The 18,390-nt window shown below is 37.3% G+C and overlaps 1 protein-coding gene across 3 annotated transcripts in view; it reads right to left on the bottom strand.

The window, feature by feature from the left end:
- Positions 1 to 18,169, bottom strand: part of MRTFA (myocardin related transcription factor A) — a 108,990-nt gene extending 90,821 nt beyond the window's left edge. The window contains exon 1 of one of the 3 annotated variants that reach the window (XM_064491420.1): positions 18,103 to 18,169. Coding sequence is in view for 2 of the 3 variants with exons in the window: in XM_064491418.1 (XP_064347488.1) it covers positions 178 to 223 (46 nt within the window). In the remaining variant the exon portion in view is untranslated. Of the gene's footprint in view, positions 1 to 177; positions 629 to 18,102 lie in introns of those variants that run through there. The other 2 variants (XM_064491418.1, XM_010983543.3) reach the window with 2 other exon arrangements.
- Between the last annotated feature and the right edge of the window lie 221 nt (positions 18,170 to 18,390).

Below are 18,390 nucleotides of genomic sequence, written 5' to 3'. Positions count from 1 at the left end.
AGGAAAAAAATATTAATAGTTTTTACAATAAAAACCTGAAAATGCAGTACATTTACTGGACAATTTATGTTTACCCTCCATCTTCCTCCCCATCTCTATCCAAACCTCATACAAAGATGCCCAACATTTTTTAAGAAACCTATGGCAAATAGGATTTGCAGGAAATATGGGAATTACCGGACTGTACTGCCATCATTAACATCTCAGGTTCCAGTAGCGTCATGACAGATTCTTCTCAGAAACAACAGCCCACAAATATGAGGAAAAAATTCAAAGTCACAGAAGAAAGATGTTGTCTTCAGAGGCTACCGAAGCTTTCATAAATTCAATCTCATGCCTCACGCTCAAATCGGGCTGTGAGAACTCACTCCCCTGCATAAAGTACAGTTACCAATTTATCCACCCTTCAGGCAAGTCAAGATGGCACAGAATTGAATTGCTGCCGACAGGAAACCAAAAAGCACTCAAGTCAAGACATACGAAGTGTGGTTAGAACAGTGAGTGAGCTCCTCCCCTTGCTATTCGTCTCTGGGGGGAAGGGAGAGACATACAGAAAGAGACCTTCAGAAAACTGATCCACTGCTTTCTTCCCCTTCTCTTTTCAGGAAGAGGTTTTGTTCAAAAGCTTAGTATAAGGGACTCTGCTGCTAATGCAGTTTACAGCAACAGATTAAACACGACCCAAACAACTCAATCTTGTGAAAGACAGAGCCCTACTGCTAACCCATTAATGGGAGGTGGGGATGGGGATTAGGCACATATAAACACATAAATACAAAGAAATACGTATGGTGAATTAGTTTCAGAAAAAGACTTCCAATGGCTTTTTTATCTGTGATATTTATAAATAACAGGCTAAGGAAGTTGAATATTTAACTACAGAAGCACAAATATTTCTCCACCCCCACTCCAATTAAAATATCTGTTTCAAAAAGTCATCCGAAACATTCCGGAGCTATAATCTGTCTTTCAGATCTGCCAACCCCCTAAAAAGAACTCCTTACTTGTGCCTGTGTAAGACATGAGACCTGAGAATAGGCAGTTTCATGGTGTTACCTGACTTTTCTAAAATGCTTTATGATCTTGCTGGATGTTTGGAATACATAAGACGACAGTTTCAATATATAAGAATTTTCCTTTCCTGATAAAGAAACTTCAATCCTTTGTCCACTAACACAGAGCAGGATCTTCTGAATAAAAACAAACACGGACACTTTACCTTCCATTGCAAAAACAAATTAAAATCCTTTCAAACTACAGCAATTTTCACTTATCCAAAATTAAGGACTTATTCATTCCCTCCACAGTACTTTTCACTGATATTCATAATAAAGATATTAAGATGCCTTTTAGCATATTTGATTGACTTTTAAATAGCTGAAAACTGGAAATCCATTTTTGGTATGTTTAGCTAGAATTCCTCAGTCTTTCTGGTTAAGTAGCAGCCTGTATCTTGAAAGCCTACTGGGCAAACTCAGCCCAGCAAATGCCTTAATGCTTACATAGTCAAACAAATGACAAATGAAAGCACTAAGAGACCTTAAAAGAGAAAATCGTCTCAGAATGATTGAGGGCAACATTCTGTTATTAGAAAAGAGAAGGCAGTGCAGATCTGGGGTAGGGCAGATTCTGTGGAGGAGAGAGAAATTTCCTTTCTCTCTCACTCCAAGAACATCATGTTTAAAGGAAAAGCCAGAAAAGCTCTATATAGAACTGTGGGAATGACTCAACAGGCAACGAACGGAGTGGCAGCCAGTGTGGGCTAAATGCTGCTCTGGGCAGACAGAAGCATTCTCACCAGCCCCTTCGTGCAACCAAGCTCTCAAACTGTCTTATGAAAAATGGGTAAATTTCAACCCTCAGACTATGCGATAGTCTGGTCAGAGGTTACCAACGAGAGGAAAAGCATCTCTAAAAGCTTGAGTCATTCCTTTGTCCATATGTGGGTTGTACAATTTGCTGTGTGAGGGTTTTTCAAATGAAACAAGTTCTCACAGTTCTGTATTTATAGGAAAATAAATACAAATTATAAGATTCCTGCATGGAAGATGGCAGGAAGGGCAGAAGACTGTTTCCCTCCTGCCAAAACATTTCTCTTCACTGTAGAAGAGTGCTCAGAATGCCGCAACTGTCAATATCCCAGCTGCACAGAGATACAGTACTGATAATCATGTGGTGATAGTAGCATTAACACATCACATTTCAACTGGTTTAACTTTTTCACAGCAATTCCATACCCATTATTTCACGTGCAGTTTAGGATAAAAGGAACTAGAAAAAGAAAAATAATTTTTAAAACAGAAGATCCAAAAAATTAATCTTAAAAAAAGAAACAATAAATAACATAATCTGCCTACTGCTAAGATTCTGCATTTATCCTGAAGAGTATCAGCTCAACAACAGACTCACTGTGAATACTGGATTTAAAACAGATTTCACAATTTCAAAAGTCTGAACTCTTATGGCAGTTTCAGAGTTCACTAATCTTTGTGCAAATTAGCAAAATTTCATAGAGAGAGAACTTAAGCAAACTTTGAAAAGGTCTCTGCACCCCCTTCCTTTCTTCCTCTACATAGTCTCCCTGGGCAATCTCATCCTTTCTTAAGGTTAACTACCACCTACTTACTGATGCTTATCTAGCTCTGTCTTTACTTGTAAGCTACCAACTATGGATCTCTACCTGGCTTGGCTATCCCTAAATTCAGTGTGTACAAAAGCAAACTTCCAATTTCATCACTCTGCACCAACTCCTCAAGATACGTTGATTCCATTTGTCCCATCTTAGGTAACAGTACTGCGGTCCTAAACTATAAACTTAGACTACCCTTCCTCCAACCCCAAACATCTAAGTATAACTAATTATCTTATAACTTCTTCCTCAAATCCATCCTTTATGTTCCATCCCTACAACCAATGCTTTATTTTAGGTCCCCAATTTTTTATTTCTTGCCTGGAGTATAATAACAGGTTTTTAAAAACATTATAGAGAAGTTCAAACATACACAAAGGTAGAAAGAATGGCATAATAAACAGCTAATGTACCCCGACACTTAGTTCAAAATTTATCAATACATGCCAGCTCCCCCAGCACCCAGCCAATATCAGACCACTCTGGAGCAAATTCTAGGCATCATCTAATTTCATCTTTATTCTGTATATCCAAAAGATAATAATTATTTTCCTAACATAACTACAATACCATTACCACATCTAGAGTTTTAAAAATTCCTCAATATCATCAACTATCCAATAGATGTTCAAATGTCCCCTACTGTCTTATAAATTTTTTAGAGTTGATTTATTCAAATCAGAGTCCAAAAAGGACAACACATCACATTTCATTGATGTGTCTCTTTTAATCTACAGATTCCCACTTCCTCTTTTATTTTCTTGTGGTTTATTTTTTGAAAATAACCAGATTGTTTTCCCACATTTTGGATTTTGCTAACCATATCACAACTGGTATCATTTAACATGCTGCTCCATCCTCTATATTTCCAGTAAATTAGGAGTTAGATACAGAGTCGTGATCCAATTCATGTTTTTCACCAGAGTATTTCACAGGTGGTAGCATGTACTTCAACAATAGCTTCTTACCTGTGCTCCTTCTCTCCAGCCTTGCCTTAACTAAACTTATCAACTGATTCTTATTCATCCTTCAAAACTCAGTTGAAGTGCTGTGTTCTCTAGAAAGCCTTCCCTGATCACACCCTCTATGGATATGCTAAATACCCTCTTTGATGCGCCCCCAGAATCTGTGCCCACCTCCATTACTGCTCTTACCACATAGCTTATTGCCTCTGTATTAACAGGTCTGTCAGTGTCTGACATGTGACAGCACTCATAAATGTACGCCAAATGGAAAGAAAAGCCCTATGTATCGCAGAAAATTCTAACATTATGGGAAAAGTTCATAACAACAAAAGAATCCCTACCTACCCAGAAAAGGCTGCTACTATTTTCATTAGAACACATGCTGAAGGTATTATTATATAGAAAACTACATGAGGCAGACTAGAATTACCCACAGGACTGAAGTACAGGGTTCGCATGAATAAGGACACCCACAACTGTAACCTCAGGAATATTAAATGCTAATGACAATGAAAATGCTCAAACTGTAGGGGATGAGTAGAAGAAACCAGAGAAACAAGACAGCCTGGCTCACCTAACAAAACAGGCAATCCTTTAAGCATTGAAAGCAGTCAACTTCGCTAACAACTGATACAAATTCCTAGGATAGAATATAGTATAGACAGGTACACACAAAATTAAAAATGCCTTTTTGTGATCTCTGTGGGATTTCAGAACACAGAAATGTAATCCTATTCCCACGTTCGTTTCTGATTTGGGTTCTTACAAGTGCATGCAGAAGTTTACTGGGGTTCAGCTCTACAAAGATGTAATTATCACACTGAAATTTTACAGGTCTCAACCAGTAAAGTCTCTCCCCCAGACACATGGTGTTGGGCAAAGTGAAAACACCTAAAAGATAACAGAACCCAGCAGGCAGGCAAGTTGTTACAGGTCCTGGGCAGCTTCCATTTCCTGTGACCACAACCTTACTGATGAAAAACCCAGTCAAGACCTGCAAACCTGGGAGAATCACATATTACCATAGGTATTCTACTTTCTGGCTGCAGGACAGATGAAGGTATACTTTTAGCTAACTTTTCAAAGTATAGTAAATGTTACAGGCTATGATAGCTGTAAATATAAACAGCCAACTCATTCATACAGTATGTCTGAAATACTGTTGTTACGCACAGTGTAAGACGAATGGGGTCACAAAGACAAGGATGAATCATACAGCCACTGCCTTGGCCCTCAAGGGCCTTATAATGGAGTAGAGTAGAAAATCTCTAACCAACAATTAAAAAGTGAAAAAATGAAGTACTAAGTAAGAGTATGAACAATGAGCTACACAAATGTAAAAGCAGCCGCAATTAGTTCTGGTTATAAGAGACTTGGATTGCTTCTTAGGGGAAGGATGATGTGAGCCGGTCCTTAAAAAACAGTCATCAGAGTTTATCAATTTCATTTCAAATTCCCAATTCCACAGACTTATACACCAAGAATCAAAGAATAACAAAGTAAAAGAAAACCAATCTTGACCTAATCCAGCCCCTTATCCACAGAACTAAAAGTGAGAGACATGTAAGAAACTCTTGAGTATTTGTGGAAGAACTGTAAAAATGATGTTTTAGTGAGAAAGAAAATGAAATGAACGGTCAAAAACTATGAAACAACTACAAACATCTGGGGAAAGGTTATTCCTCACTAATAATCAAAGAAATACAAACTAAAATGAAAACATTTCAACTATTAAACATGAGCAAAGTCCTTTACAAATAAAACTATCAATGCTAATAAGTGAACGGGCACTCAAACAAGTCTGACAGAAGCACAAATTGGTAGGCCACTTTGGAGTGCACTGGGACAATGTATTTCTTAAGAACCTCAATTGTGAACAAGGCCTACAAAGGCCTGTGTGATCTGGCCCCTAACTATTTACTTATTTCATATCATTTTCTATCTCACTCTCTCCACTGACTCCATGGTATTCTTTTAGTTCTTCTGTGCCAAGTTTTCCCCCAGACCCCATTCCCTAGTTCCTTTCCCTCAGCCTTAACACATGCTGTTCCCTCTTTCCTTTGTTTGGCCAGCCACTACTTGTGCTTTGGCTGTCAGCCTAAATGTCTCTTCAAAGAGGCCTTTGCTGACAATCTCCCCACCTAAATTATAACTATCACAATTAGGTTTGCTATTCTATATAACATCTTGTGCTTTCCTCCCCCTAAACACTTATCAAAATTTGTAACTAAAAATTGGCTTGTATAACTCTTTGTTTAATCTTTCTCTTTCACTAACTGTAAACTGCACGACAATGAGAACTTTGTCTTGTTCCTGTCTCTCCATTACTTAGCATACAGATGGTGCTCAACAGTAACTGAATAAATTTTTTCAATGTTAAAATGGTCAAGTTCTTTAAGCCAATATTTTCACTTCTAAGGAAATAACCTAAAATGCAGAAAAGGTGTTAAAAGATGTTCATCCAAACATTAGTGTAAGTGTGAAAAATACAAAATGATTCAAATGTCCAATCAGTGGAGAAATTAAATAAATGATGGCACAGAATGGAAGTAATACACACATTAAAAAGTTACTGATAAAAATATTTCAATGCCACAAAAATCTTAAGCTAAACGCTAAAATTAAAAAAGAAGGCCATACAATTGAGTCTATAGCATTAGCTCAGTTATTAGTATTTTTTTAGCTCAGTTATTTTTAAAACATACATTTGGAAGAAAACTGGAGGGAAATAAACCATATGCTAATAAAAAATTTCACTGGAGTTAAATAAAAATTTAACTCCATTGGTAGTTATTTTTGCTTTGTTTGTTTGTTAGTTTGTGAAAGAAAGAAAGAAAGAAAGAAAGAAAGAAAGAAAGAAAGAAAGAAAGAAAGAAAGAAAGAAAGAAAGAAAGAAAGAAAGAAAGAAAGAAAGAAAGAAAGAAAGAAAGAAAGAGAGGAAGGAAGGAAGGAAGGAAGGAAGGAAGGAAGGAAGGAAGGAAGGAAGGAAGCAAAAGAAAAAAGGGAGCTTCTATCTGGTATCTGTTCTCCAGGAGCCCAGCACAACATCTGATGAATACATGAGAATGGAAAATTGATTACTGCTAAACACTGAGCTGAAGCAGGTTATGAAATTCTCTAAATCACAGTATAAACAGAATTGCTTAATGAACTGGCATGTTTAGGATTTGGGCATTTTTACATTGGCTGGAAGACCTAATTTAGAAAATCCTTGACAACCAGGCTTCCTGAGGAACATAAGTAACAAATTTCTTTCCTTTCCCCAAGAAAATACTGTAATTTGGATCAGAAACTGCCCACTCAAAATTTTTACTTCTCCCAGCAGTTAATTAGTACCTCCTGTGCAACACTAACCCATGAAAGGATACAGTGTACCCTTACATGAAAAAAAAAATTATCTGCCCTTTCTTCTACGGGCTACACACCATGGAAAACAAATGAGTACTTCGTTTCACACAAAGGAGAAAAGCCTACGAAAAGGGACTGAGTATGGCCTTTTTACTCCCATCCTCTCCTGCTCACTTCTCTTTACCTAAGTCTTCCCACTCCATCTAGCACAGCAGATAACAGAGATGTACAAACTGTATCTGTTATTTCTCCTGGAAAAATATTTGGGAACAGCAACAACAGTCAGAAAATGAAAAAAAAATTTAAAGATAAAAAACAGCATTAAAATAAATGAAATCTGAAAATAAAGCTAACAAAAGATGTGTAAAACCACCGTACAGAAAATTATAAAACCTCACTGGGAGATTTAGAAAGTCTAAATAAATGGAGAAAAATACCACATTCATGGTACAATATTCTGAAGATGTTAATTCTCTCCAAATTGGTTTATATATTTAATGCAATCCCAATCAAAATCCCACAGTGATTTTAAAATTCGTATGGAAATGCAAAGGGCCAAGAATAAGCCAGGAAAGAGACTCTTGGGAGAGGAAAAAATGGGAGGACTTACTTCTCCCACATAACAGAGCTAATAACTACAGTTATCATAATCAAGACAGAGGTACTGGTGCAAGCACAGACCAGTGGAAACAGTGAGCTTGGAAACACACACACAGGTAAGTCCTTAATACACGAACAAGATAGCTCAGTGGGAAAGGACAATATTCTCAATAAGTAAGAATCCACTTGAAAAAAAGTTAAATAGAGCCTTACTTTACCCCCATACAAAAAATTAAGATATAAAATTCACTAACTATAAAAGATACATAAATCAATTATATTAAAGTAGAACTCCTTAATTAAAAGATACCATAAAGAGAACCATAAAGATAAATCAAAGAGTGGGACAAGATATCTGTAACACATTTAAGCAACAACAAACTAGTATTCAGAACATATTTTTTTTAAAAAACCTTCTATTAGTCAATAAGAAAAAACAATACAGTAGGGAAAAATGGGCAAAAAATGTCACTTGGCACTTCACAAAAGAAGAAATCCAAACGGCCAATACATATAAAAGATATTTAACTTCATTAGAAAACAGTAAAATGAAAATCAAGATCATAAGATACCTTCAGAAGTAAATATTAAAAATCCAAAATTCCAAGTGCTGGCAAGGATATGGAGCAGTGGGAGCTTTCATATACTGCTGATGGGTATATAAACTGTACAACCACTCTGGAAAAGAGTTTAGCATTCCCTAGTAATTGTGTATTACTATATACATTATAGGAATTTCCATTGCTACGTATATATGCACGTGCCGATGCAGCAGGATACACGAAATGCATTCACAGCAACACTGTAATAGCCTAGCCCTGGTAACAACCCAGATATTCACTAGCAGAATGGATTTTTTAAAATTATGGAATAATTTCTCATAGAAGCATCCACTTTGACACAACATTGTAAAATGATTATAAATCAATAAAAAATGTTAAAAAAAAAAGAAGCATCCACTATACAGTAACGAAAATGAATAAACTAAAGCTATATACATTAATGGATAGCGCATATACTGAGCAAAAGAATACAGAATCATTCCATTCACATAAACTTCAACTAAACTATACTGTTTAGGAATAAATATACAGTAGGTAAAAAATGATTTTCAAGAAGTCAGAATGGTGGTTACTCCGAGGAAGAAGAGATGGAGTTATAATCAGAGAGGAGCATATACGAGGGAGGCTTCCTTGGGGCTCACAAGGAGCTACTGTTGAGTAGTGGTTACACATCTCTTTGCTTTATGGTTATTATGTAAACTATCATGATCAATGCACTTTTCTGTATATATGTTATTATTCCCCCCCCAAAAAAGAAAAAAAGTTTGAATGGTAAAATACAAATCACCAATCTAAAACCAAGGCGTGCGATTACTATAAGAAGCTTTTTCAACTATGCAGATCTAATTTCAAATGTTCTGTCCCGTTATTCTCTAAGTATATTCGTATCTGCTGGATCATGAACAAAATGTGACTCAGAAATAAAGGTTCCTACAGGTGTAGATAAAAGTCCTTGTGGGTGACACTTCAAGTCTTTATTTACTCAACCTTTGGTGGATTGGAAGAAGGCACTTTCTCAATAAGAATGCAAAACACAAAAATTCAGGTCATACAAAGTTCTCATCAGCTTTAATAACCAAACATGGATTTGTCAACGAGAATACAAGAAGTACAAGACAGCTATCTAGAGGATGCCAGGAAAAAGGAAAGGTAAATCTCATCATCTTCAAAAATTTTGCATGGTATTCAACCTCTATCCATAACCAAAAAAATTATCCCCCATAAACAGATGACTAGCCCCAAATTTAGTCTGTTGTACCTAAAAGAGAAACAAAGAAATTCAGTGTACACTAGCTCTCATAAAAGAGCTAATGGTTTGCTCATTAAAGGAACAGGAGAGAAGAAGGCAAAAACTAGTAGCTGTGGTCCAACTTACTCCTCTTTATACCTTCAATGTCTTCCTTAGAGTTTCATTTATTGTAGGTACTTTATAAATATCTGCTGAATAATCATTTCCATACTGATCATAGCAGTGAATTGTAGGAAGTTACAAATGACTGCCTTGAAATAAAATTTTTAAGGTGAAGGATAAAACAAAAGGTCAAGAAAACAAGCCCCAAAATACTAGCTTCCTCTTAGAAACGTTTATGAATTTGAACTTGTTATCCATTAATTTATCTAACTTTTGTCTGTAATGCCTTCCGAGTAATGCATACCATGTAATTACTATTATGAGTTAAATCCTTAATTCCCAAACTTCAAGAGGTACAGCTCTTAGCATATTAGTAAGTTCCCAACTTATAAATGGATTATACTCCAAAAACTTATCTGTAATTTGATCACTTGGAATATGGAACGTACTTTCCCACAGAAGCTATGAATTCTGAATTATGGCAAAATTCCCATGTTTGCCCACAGAAGCCTATAAGGTAACTGAAATGCAATATATGTACAGTGAGAAAAAGAAGCAAATGGCATTCAGCTCCCATCCTAGAGGCTCCTGAAAATAGGCCTTATGCAGTCACAGCCAGTTCTGAAACTCATTCAGACCTGAAAGTCTGATATCCGTGAGTATAAAGGGGTGGATATGTAAGGCACAGACAGCCAAAGAGCACTACACCATTAAAGGAAGAAGCAAAGTAAGACTTAAGTTTTCCATTATGACACATTCATTCAATGTATGCCAGAATTCCTGTAGCTGGAGCCAAAGGGGATGGGGTTAGATCATTAGAGAGGTTTTTCCAGGCTTCTCCAAGCCCAGGCTGGACAGGATCCACAGGTATATTGATTTTTATGTTTTAGACCTAAGTGCTCAACCTAGAAGAAGACAGAGAAGCAAAACTTAAAAACATACCTTGAAACTTCCCTTCCAATTTTTTCCAATTAGGCCAATAAAGGCTAGGTTAACCAAAGGCACCTCCTCTCATTCGGGTTCCAACTTCCTTTGTTTAGGAAATAGAGGTATCCTGACCTCACCTGCTCCCTGCTTCCTAAGGATCCCTGCTAAACTAACGAATTTCCATGAGATAGCTTCTAAATGAAAGAGATCTGAAAAGAAGCAAATCTTCACTCCACCTTTTCAACACACAGGACACCACCCACAAAAAAGGGTCTCCTCTAACTCCAGAATTTATTTTACTCTAGAACATCACACTTTCTAATTTCATAATCCTCTAAAGGATTTTCCATTTCTGCTTTTACCTTTACCTCCCGACAAATACAAAGCAGATCTCATGTAAAATATAATAATGGTTTTCTTACCAGTACATCCAGGCTTTTCCCCCTTTTGACAGTAAGAAGTACCATTAAAGTGCACAAAAAGAAGGCCCAATTATGGCCAGGAAAACACTGCAACTAGACACTAACAAAACTGCCCTTTAATCCAGATATTTACCTGATGGCTGCTGGATGGAATAAAACAGAAAACAATAAGATGTTTCACCAGCGAAACTGCTCTGCAACTTTCTAGCTTTCTTAACTTGATCAATAATTCCTATTTTCTCCCTATAATACAGAATCTGATTTTGACGGTTATTTTATTTTAGTGATTTCTGCTAAGCAATTAGTACTTCTGGGCCATTGACATACATTCCACCATATGAGATATTTTTCTGTAGTCATCAAACTTGTTATAGATTATTTCTTTATTAAGCACCTCTCCTTCCCTTCAGCATTGTTCTAATACCAGCATTTCACCACTATTTTCCTTTCTAATGTTGAATACAACTTCAATTTGGGGGAGGGGGTATTTTCTCTTGCTAAAATGATAATTATGGTGCATACACCATTATGTTTGTCTGTCAGTTTCAAGCATCCATATTCTCTTTTAAGCATGATCACAATTAATCCATTTGGGGCTCCTGGCAGTTAGGAAGCCATTCTAGCAACTGAAGAGGCTGGCTCAGAGTACAGCTTAAACTAATGAAGACAGATGATCTAGATCAGAAGTTTTCAACTTGGGCTCTCTCGAAAGCTGACTGAGGGGCAGGAAGGATGCTGAGTAAGGGGGGTTCTTGCTTCTCCATTCAGGTTTCATTCAACCAGAGCAGCTGTTTTACACAATGGGCTTATATATAAAATTTCAAATTTATAGAGACCTTCAACTTTAAAAAAAAAAAATTGTTAAAACGTCTGGTCTAAATGTTTTATCACTAAAGAGAGTAAAATCTTACTCCACAAAACACTTTACCTACACAGGGATGGATCCAGAAAGTTTTTCTTTGAAATAATCTAAACCCTGATAAACAAGTTTTTTTTTTCTTTTCTTTCCAGCAAGAGTCAACAATCACTTTCTTAATTGCTTAAATCTAAGAAATCAACGTTTCAGTGAGTTAACAGTTCTGGTTTCAACATTCATTCATTTGCTCATACACCCAAAAAACATTTATCAAACACTAGACTCTGAGACCTCGGTACTCAAAGTGTGGTCCTCAGACCAACAGCATTGGCATCACCTGGATGCTGGTTAGAAAAGCAGACTCTCAGGTCTCTCCCAGGTCTACAGAATCTGCACTTAACAAGCACCTTTGTTGATTCAGTAGCACACTAAAGTTTTTGCCTAGGCACTAAGTTACCACTATAAATGTGACAGACATAATCCCTACTTTCACGAAGCTTCTCATCTAGCCAAATATAATAACAAGTAAGTAGATAATCATGCACAGGGTACTCTGGATGAACACAAACAGCAAACTCCTAACCCAAGCTGGAAGTCCGAGGAAGAAGCCCTGAAGGAAGTAGCACCTTCCCTGGTCCTTGACTAGATAGGCACGTTAGCCAGAAAAGGAGGAAGGTCATTCCAGGAAGAAATAAACAGGACATGAAGTAGAACTGAGAATGTGAAACTGTGTCTCTTATGGGAAACCCCAAATATTTTATTGTGAGTGGGAAGAGATGACAGGTGGGGCAGAAGCTGGCCATGAAGGTCTGCCAAGCTGAGCAGCATAAAGGAAGAAATGGGGAATCAGTAAGTGATTTCAAGCAGGAGAGCAGTAACCTCATTTATGGTTTAGAAAGATCTTTTCAGTGGTCATAGGGAAAAGGTTAGAAACAAGGGGAGAGCAGTTAGAAAGCCATCCTTGCAGTAATCCAAGTATGAACTAAGTGGCAGCTGTAGAAATGGCAAGAAAAAAATGAATTCAGCAGATATGAACATTGCAGAACCTTAAAAAATTGGCAACTGATGGCTGGGAGGAAAAGATGGAAGAGATAGAAAGGAGATGGAATTTAAAAATTACTTCTAAAAGCAGTGTGTTATAATCTTTCTGGAGGACAATTTGGAAATGACTTTAAAAAATTAAAAACTTCATACCCAAACATGTTACTTTTGCAATCAGAAGGACAAAGTGTTCTTTATGCCCTTATCTTTTTATCTACTTCTGAGAGTTTGTCCCACAGTTACTTGCACCAAGATTTATATACCAAGATGTTTACTGTAGTATTATTCATAACATAAAAAACTAAAAAACAAGGTAAGGGTCTCACAGGAGACTGGCTAAATGCTGTGCATACACAACTCACACATCAAGCAGAGAAAAAATGGTTTCTAAACAGCTGAATGATACAGGAAAACCGCATGAAATAATACTACATAAAAATCATTTAAACAGAGTATACATGTATAAAAGTAAACAAAAACTGATAGAAAATCTATTAACTGCTGACATTGGCTATCACTGAACTGTATAATTAAGAGAGAATTTTTATTTTCTTTTTTCCTTCACTTTATCTGACTATAAAACAAACAAAACTCTTAAAGTTTTTACTCAGAAAGAAGACAAAACAAAATAACCCCCTGGTTTGAACCTCTGGGAAGAAGGTGGTGCGAATTCCTACCATGGAGAATTCGGCAGGAATTGCAGGTAAGATGATGAGTTTAGCACTGAGCACACTGAGTCTGGGGCGCACCCAGTAAAGGTGTTCAACAGACAGCCAAGCATATGACTGGGGGGCAGGGAGGAGAGGGGAAACAGAGGTAAAAAATCAGGTCAGAGGTGATACCAGGACCACGTCATAAGAACTGATTTCATTAGCCAGAGACTTGGCCTGGAGATATAACATGGAATCAACAGCACATAATGCTGGTTAAAGCCAGAGTTCTGAGGGAAACCACTCAAAGACACAGAGTAAGAGGTAAGGAGCCTGAGAGCTGAACAGGAGGGAGTAACAACATTTAAGAGGTGGGTAGAGAAAGACAGCAAAAGGTCTGAACGGAAAAGGGAGTGACTAGGAAGACAGAGTTTACAGAGCCACTAAGAGTAAGGGTCACAGATGTCGGCGGAGGAAGTTTCTGGTCAGAGCGGGTGGCCAACCGTGTCAAATGCTGCAGAGAGGTCAAATAGAATACACAGTACCTATTTGACCTACAACAAAAAGGACACTAATGACTTTGGCAATAGCAGTTTCTGAAGAGAGGTAGGGACAGAAGCCAGAATGCAGTGAAGTCTCTGGAATGTGGGAAAGTAAAAAGACAGTGACTGTAAACTACTTTCAGGAGCTCGACTACAAAGGGAAAACTGGAGAGTTGTTGCTGTTCAAAATGGAAAAAAAAAATTCAGTTGATTTATATGCCAAAGAGTTGAGAGAGAAAGGTTGAAGATACACTAACACCCCTGCCTCAACAGCAACAGCTGCCTTCCACTCCACGGAGGCCAGCACAGCTGTTGGCTCCAATTTTCTCCACTTCCTGCCCAAGGCATTAGAGTTTTGTTGTTTGCTGTCTGTCATCACCTTTACTGCCATGCCTCCCATCCCAGCAGAATGCTGGTCCTTCCTCGTGCGCAAGGCAGAGCCAATACACTTGGGTCCCATCCTCTTGCATCTCCCTGGAAGCTTGCCCTATCAGTTATCCTTTTCTGTCTTCAGCTTTTCCCTCTGGACTCTTTCCCCTTAGCATATAAATAAGCTGAACTTCTGCCATCTTGGGGGAAAAAAGTAGAAATCAGAAATGGGAAAAGGACAAAAAAAAAAAAAAAAACCTACTTCAGTGTCCACTATTTCCCAAAATAAAAATGCTTGAGTTTCCATTACATTTTCACTATGGACGTAAAAGTTCTTACTTCTTAGTGGAAGTAAACCATTCATCTAATTATTCAACAAACATTTTCTGAGTGCCTACTATGAACCAGGAGATGAATACACACTACGAACAAAGTAAGATTTCTGGCCTCATGAAATGTACTATCAAAGAGGGGGAATATAGACAATAAACATATATACACACACATACAAATACACACACAAACACAGGTCATTATAAGTGCTGAGAAAAGAAAAACAAAGCAGGATAGAGAGTAATGGGAGGTGTTATTTTAGGTAAGATAGGCAGGAAAGAATTCCCAGAGAACATGATATCCGTGCAGGAACTTCAGTGAAGGCACAGCAAGTATTAAGGCCCTGGGGCAGAAGCATACTTGATACATTCAGGAAATAGCAAGAAAGTCAGCATAGCTGGAACAGAGTAGAGTGAGCTGGAGGACTGAGGTAAGAAATCAGGTCAGAGGTGATGCCAGGGCCACGTCATAAGAACTATGATTTCATCATAAGCCTCATGGGAAGACACTGAAGGGTTCTGACAGCAGTGTGACATTGATTTCAGTTTTCAAAGGCCATTTATGTTGCCAAGCAGAGAACTCTAACTACAACACAGAGGGATGAAGCATGACAACGAAGGGCAGTTGGGCAAATCAAGAGGGACACCTACCACTGAGTGTGAGGGAGTAATGCCTGAACAGAATACTGAGGGAAAAGCAAGGGTCAGCAGGAAGGTGGCAGGGTGGCTAGGGTCCCCAAATAGAGTGCACAGATGTAGAAAAGGCATAGGAGTATTTTTGGTTTTGTTTTTTGGAGCTGCAAATATTTCAGTCTTTTGCTTATTTGAATTTTGAAAAGGTTTGGTATTTCTAATCCCCAATATTAAATGGTCAAAAATTATTTTATAGAAATATACCACTTATAAGTCTAACCCTAAAAAAGACACCAGGGAATAAACCTAATAAAATATCTGCATGACCTTTACGGAAAAAATTATAAAACCTGTGGATAGATATTAAAGAAGGCCTATTAGAGACAGAAAACTGACGAATGACCGGATTCCTGCATTCTGTTGATACTTATTTGGTGGTTGGCTTTATTCCTTTGATAGCTATGTAAGTTTAAAAAGCTAAAGTTCTAAACTGTTCTTAGAAACAATGAACAGTACATATATGTAAATTTTTTCAAATATCCAGACTAGATAAATCCAAAGAGAGAGAATGCCTACTGGTGGTTACCAGGGGCTGGGAGGAGGGTGCCAATAGAGGAAAAAGTGCTTAATGTGTACGAGGTTTTATTTTGGGTGATGGAAATGTTTTGGAACTAGACAGAATTGGTATTTGCACAACACTGTGAATGTACAGAATGCCACTGAATTGTTCATTTTAAAATGGTTTATTTCTAGACTTTGAATTTCACCTCGGTAAATTATTTAAATAAATAAATAATGAAATGCCCCCCTCCCCCACCAAAACTAACTAATGGACAGGAAGACCCAATATTTAAAATGCATATTCTCCTCATTAACCTATAAATGGTATGTTTCAAATCAAAATCCCAACAAGTACACCCAAAGACATGTACAAGAATTTCACAGTAGCATGATTCATAACAGCTCAAAACTAAAACAAACCACCAAATATCCACCAAGAGTAAAAACGGAAAAATTACATTCATAAAATGGACTGATTCTACAGCAATGAAAATAAACTAAGCCACACACAATTCAACACAAATTAATTTCGAAAACATAAAAGAAGCTACCAACAGAACACGTACAGCATGATTCCATTTATATCAAGTTTAGAAACTAGCAAAACTAACCTATTGTGTTAAAAATCAGGATGGTAGTTTCCTCTGGGCAGGAAGAGGGAGTTCTGACTGGAAGAAGCACAAGGGGTGGTTCTGGGTGCTGGAAACATTTTATTTCTTCGTTAAGCAGTAATTATGTACAGGTTTATTCACTTGGTGACAACCTAATAACCAGGATGCTGACAATTTATGTATTATTCTGTATCAACGCTACTCTTCAAGAAAATGGAAATATACTGATACCTGCAATTTACCTTGAAATGTATCCAAAAAATTAGGTAGATTGATAGGGGTATGGACAGATCTATTATAAAGCAAATATTACAAAATGTTAATGGCAGAATCTGAGTTGTGGATATAAAAGTGTTCATTGTAAATCTCTTTCTACCTCATCATGTGTTTGAAAATTTTCATAATAAAATGTTGGAGAAAAAAATCCCAATGGGTTTTCTTGTAGAACTTCACAAGCTGATTCTAAACTTAGGGAAAACTAAAAGGGCAAGATTAGCCAAAACAATTGTGAAGAAGGAAAAGGTAAGGAGAGACCTGTCCTAACGGACAGCAAGGCTAATTATTAAGGAACAGTAAATAAAATGATGTAATATGACAGAGGAGAACAGAGAGACCACTAAACAGAAAAAAGAGCCCCAAAACTAACTCCTGCACAGAGGGAAACAGAATAAAGCTGGCACTAGGGAAAAGTAGAACTAGTCAATAAATGGTGATTCACAGATTAGATTAAGAGAAAGTATAGAATATCTCTAATAACTCACAGGGAAAATAAATATTGAATGATAAACACAACTTGCTGAAGAAAACAAATACCGTTCTCTCTCTCCAATTAATATATATTACATAAACATGTATATGGGTTTAAAAAAGGAGAAATATTATATACTGTTTAGGAATATATTCATATGGTAAATAAAAAAACAAACAAACAAACAGAGAAATACTGGGTAATGAAATACCAAATTCGGGGTAGTGGTCACCTCTGGGGGTGGGTGAAAATTCATGGAGCATACATGAGTCGGGTGGTACATGAGGATACAGGTATTTGCTACACTATTCTTTATACCTTTTTTCAAATCTTAAATATTTCATAACAGATTATACATTTTTTTAATTAACAAAAGTCTGAAGTAATAGTACATGGTTTGTACTAAAAAAGCAATTAACAGGCTGGAGCAAAGACTAGGGCTGAAGGAATACGAGAAGCTAAGGAAACAGAAAGAGACCAGATCCTGCAAAGCCTTGAAAAACACATCCAGAAATTTATTTATTTATTTATCTTTAATATATTCCATAGGACAGGCACTGGAAAGTATTCATCCAGGGAGTTCTGAAAGACTACCCTGACAAGGTATGGAACAGGGAAATTTCCTAATGCTGGAGCTTGTTTACCATTTAATCCCTAAACTTAGCACAGTGTATAATAACAGTGACGCTCAATAAGTATTTGCTGAATTAACGAATTTATGGAAGGGTGAAGGAGGGAGCAGAGAGGTACAGGAAGACAAATTAGAAAGTCATTATGATAACCCAGGCAGGAATACTGGGCTTACAATGATCACCTCAACTTATTTATTTCATAGGAAATATTAAGATTATACGAAACTTTCAAGAGACATAAAATAAAGTAAGGATCTATGACATTATAAACATGAAGACCTTGGTTCAAATCAGGCAAGTCATTAATTCCATATCTACTCACCATTCTTCCGCTCACTGAGTGGAGGCAAATTGGGATTCCGGCCAGGATGGAGGCCGAGGGTCAGCTCGGGCTGCAAGGAGAGCTCCTGCAGTTCATTGGCAACAGCTTCGCTCTGGGGGCTGGGTGCCGCAGACAGGGACACCAGCACTGGTTCATCATCATTTTCGCCAGCCCCTCCTCCGTCCAGCCCATTCACAGCAATGACGGAAGGGGGCAGGCACACTACACTGGAGAAATCCACCTTGGCTTTCGTGATGGCAACCTGGAAATGGAAGGAGAAACAAAAAG

Source organism: Camelus dromedarius, chromosome 11 (assembly GCF_036321535.1).
Source record: "Camelus dromedarius isolate mCamDro1 chromosome 11, mCamDro1.pat, whole genome shotgun sequence".
In the NCBI taxonomy this organism is placed as follows: Eukaryota; Metazoa; Chordata; class Mammalia; order Artiodactyla; family Camelidae; genus Camelus; species Camelus dromedarius.
The sequence above is the reverse complement of the archived record's forward strand: the minus strand, read 5'-3'. Positions and strand labels throughout refer to the sequence as shown.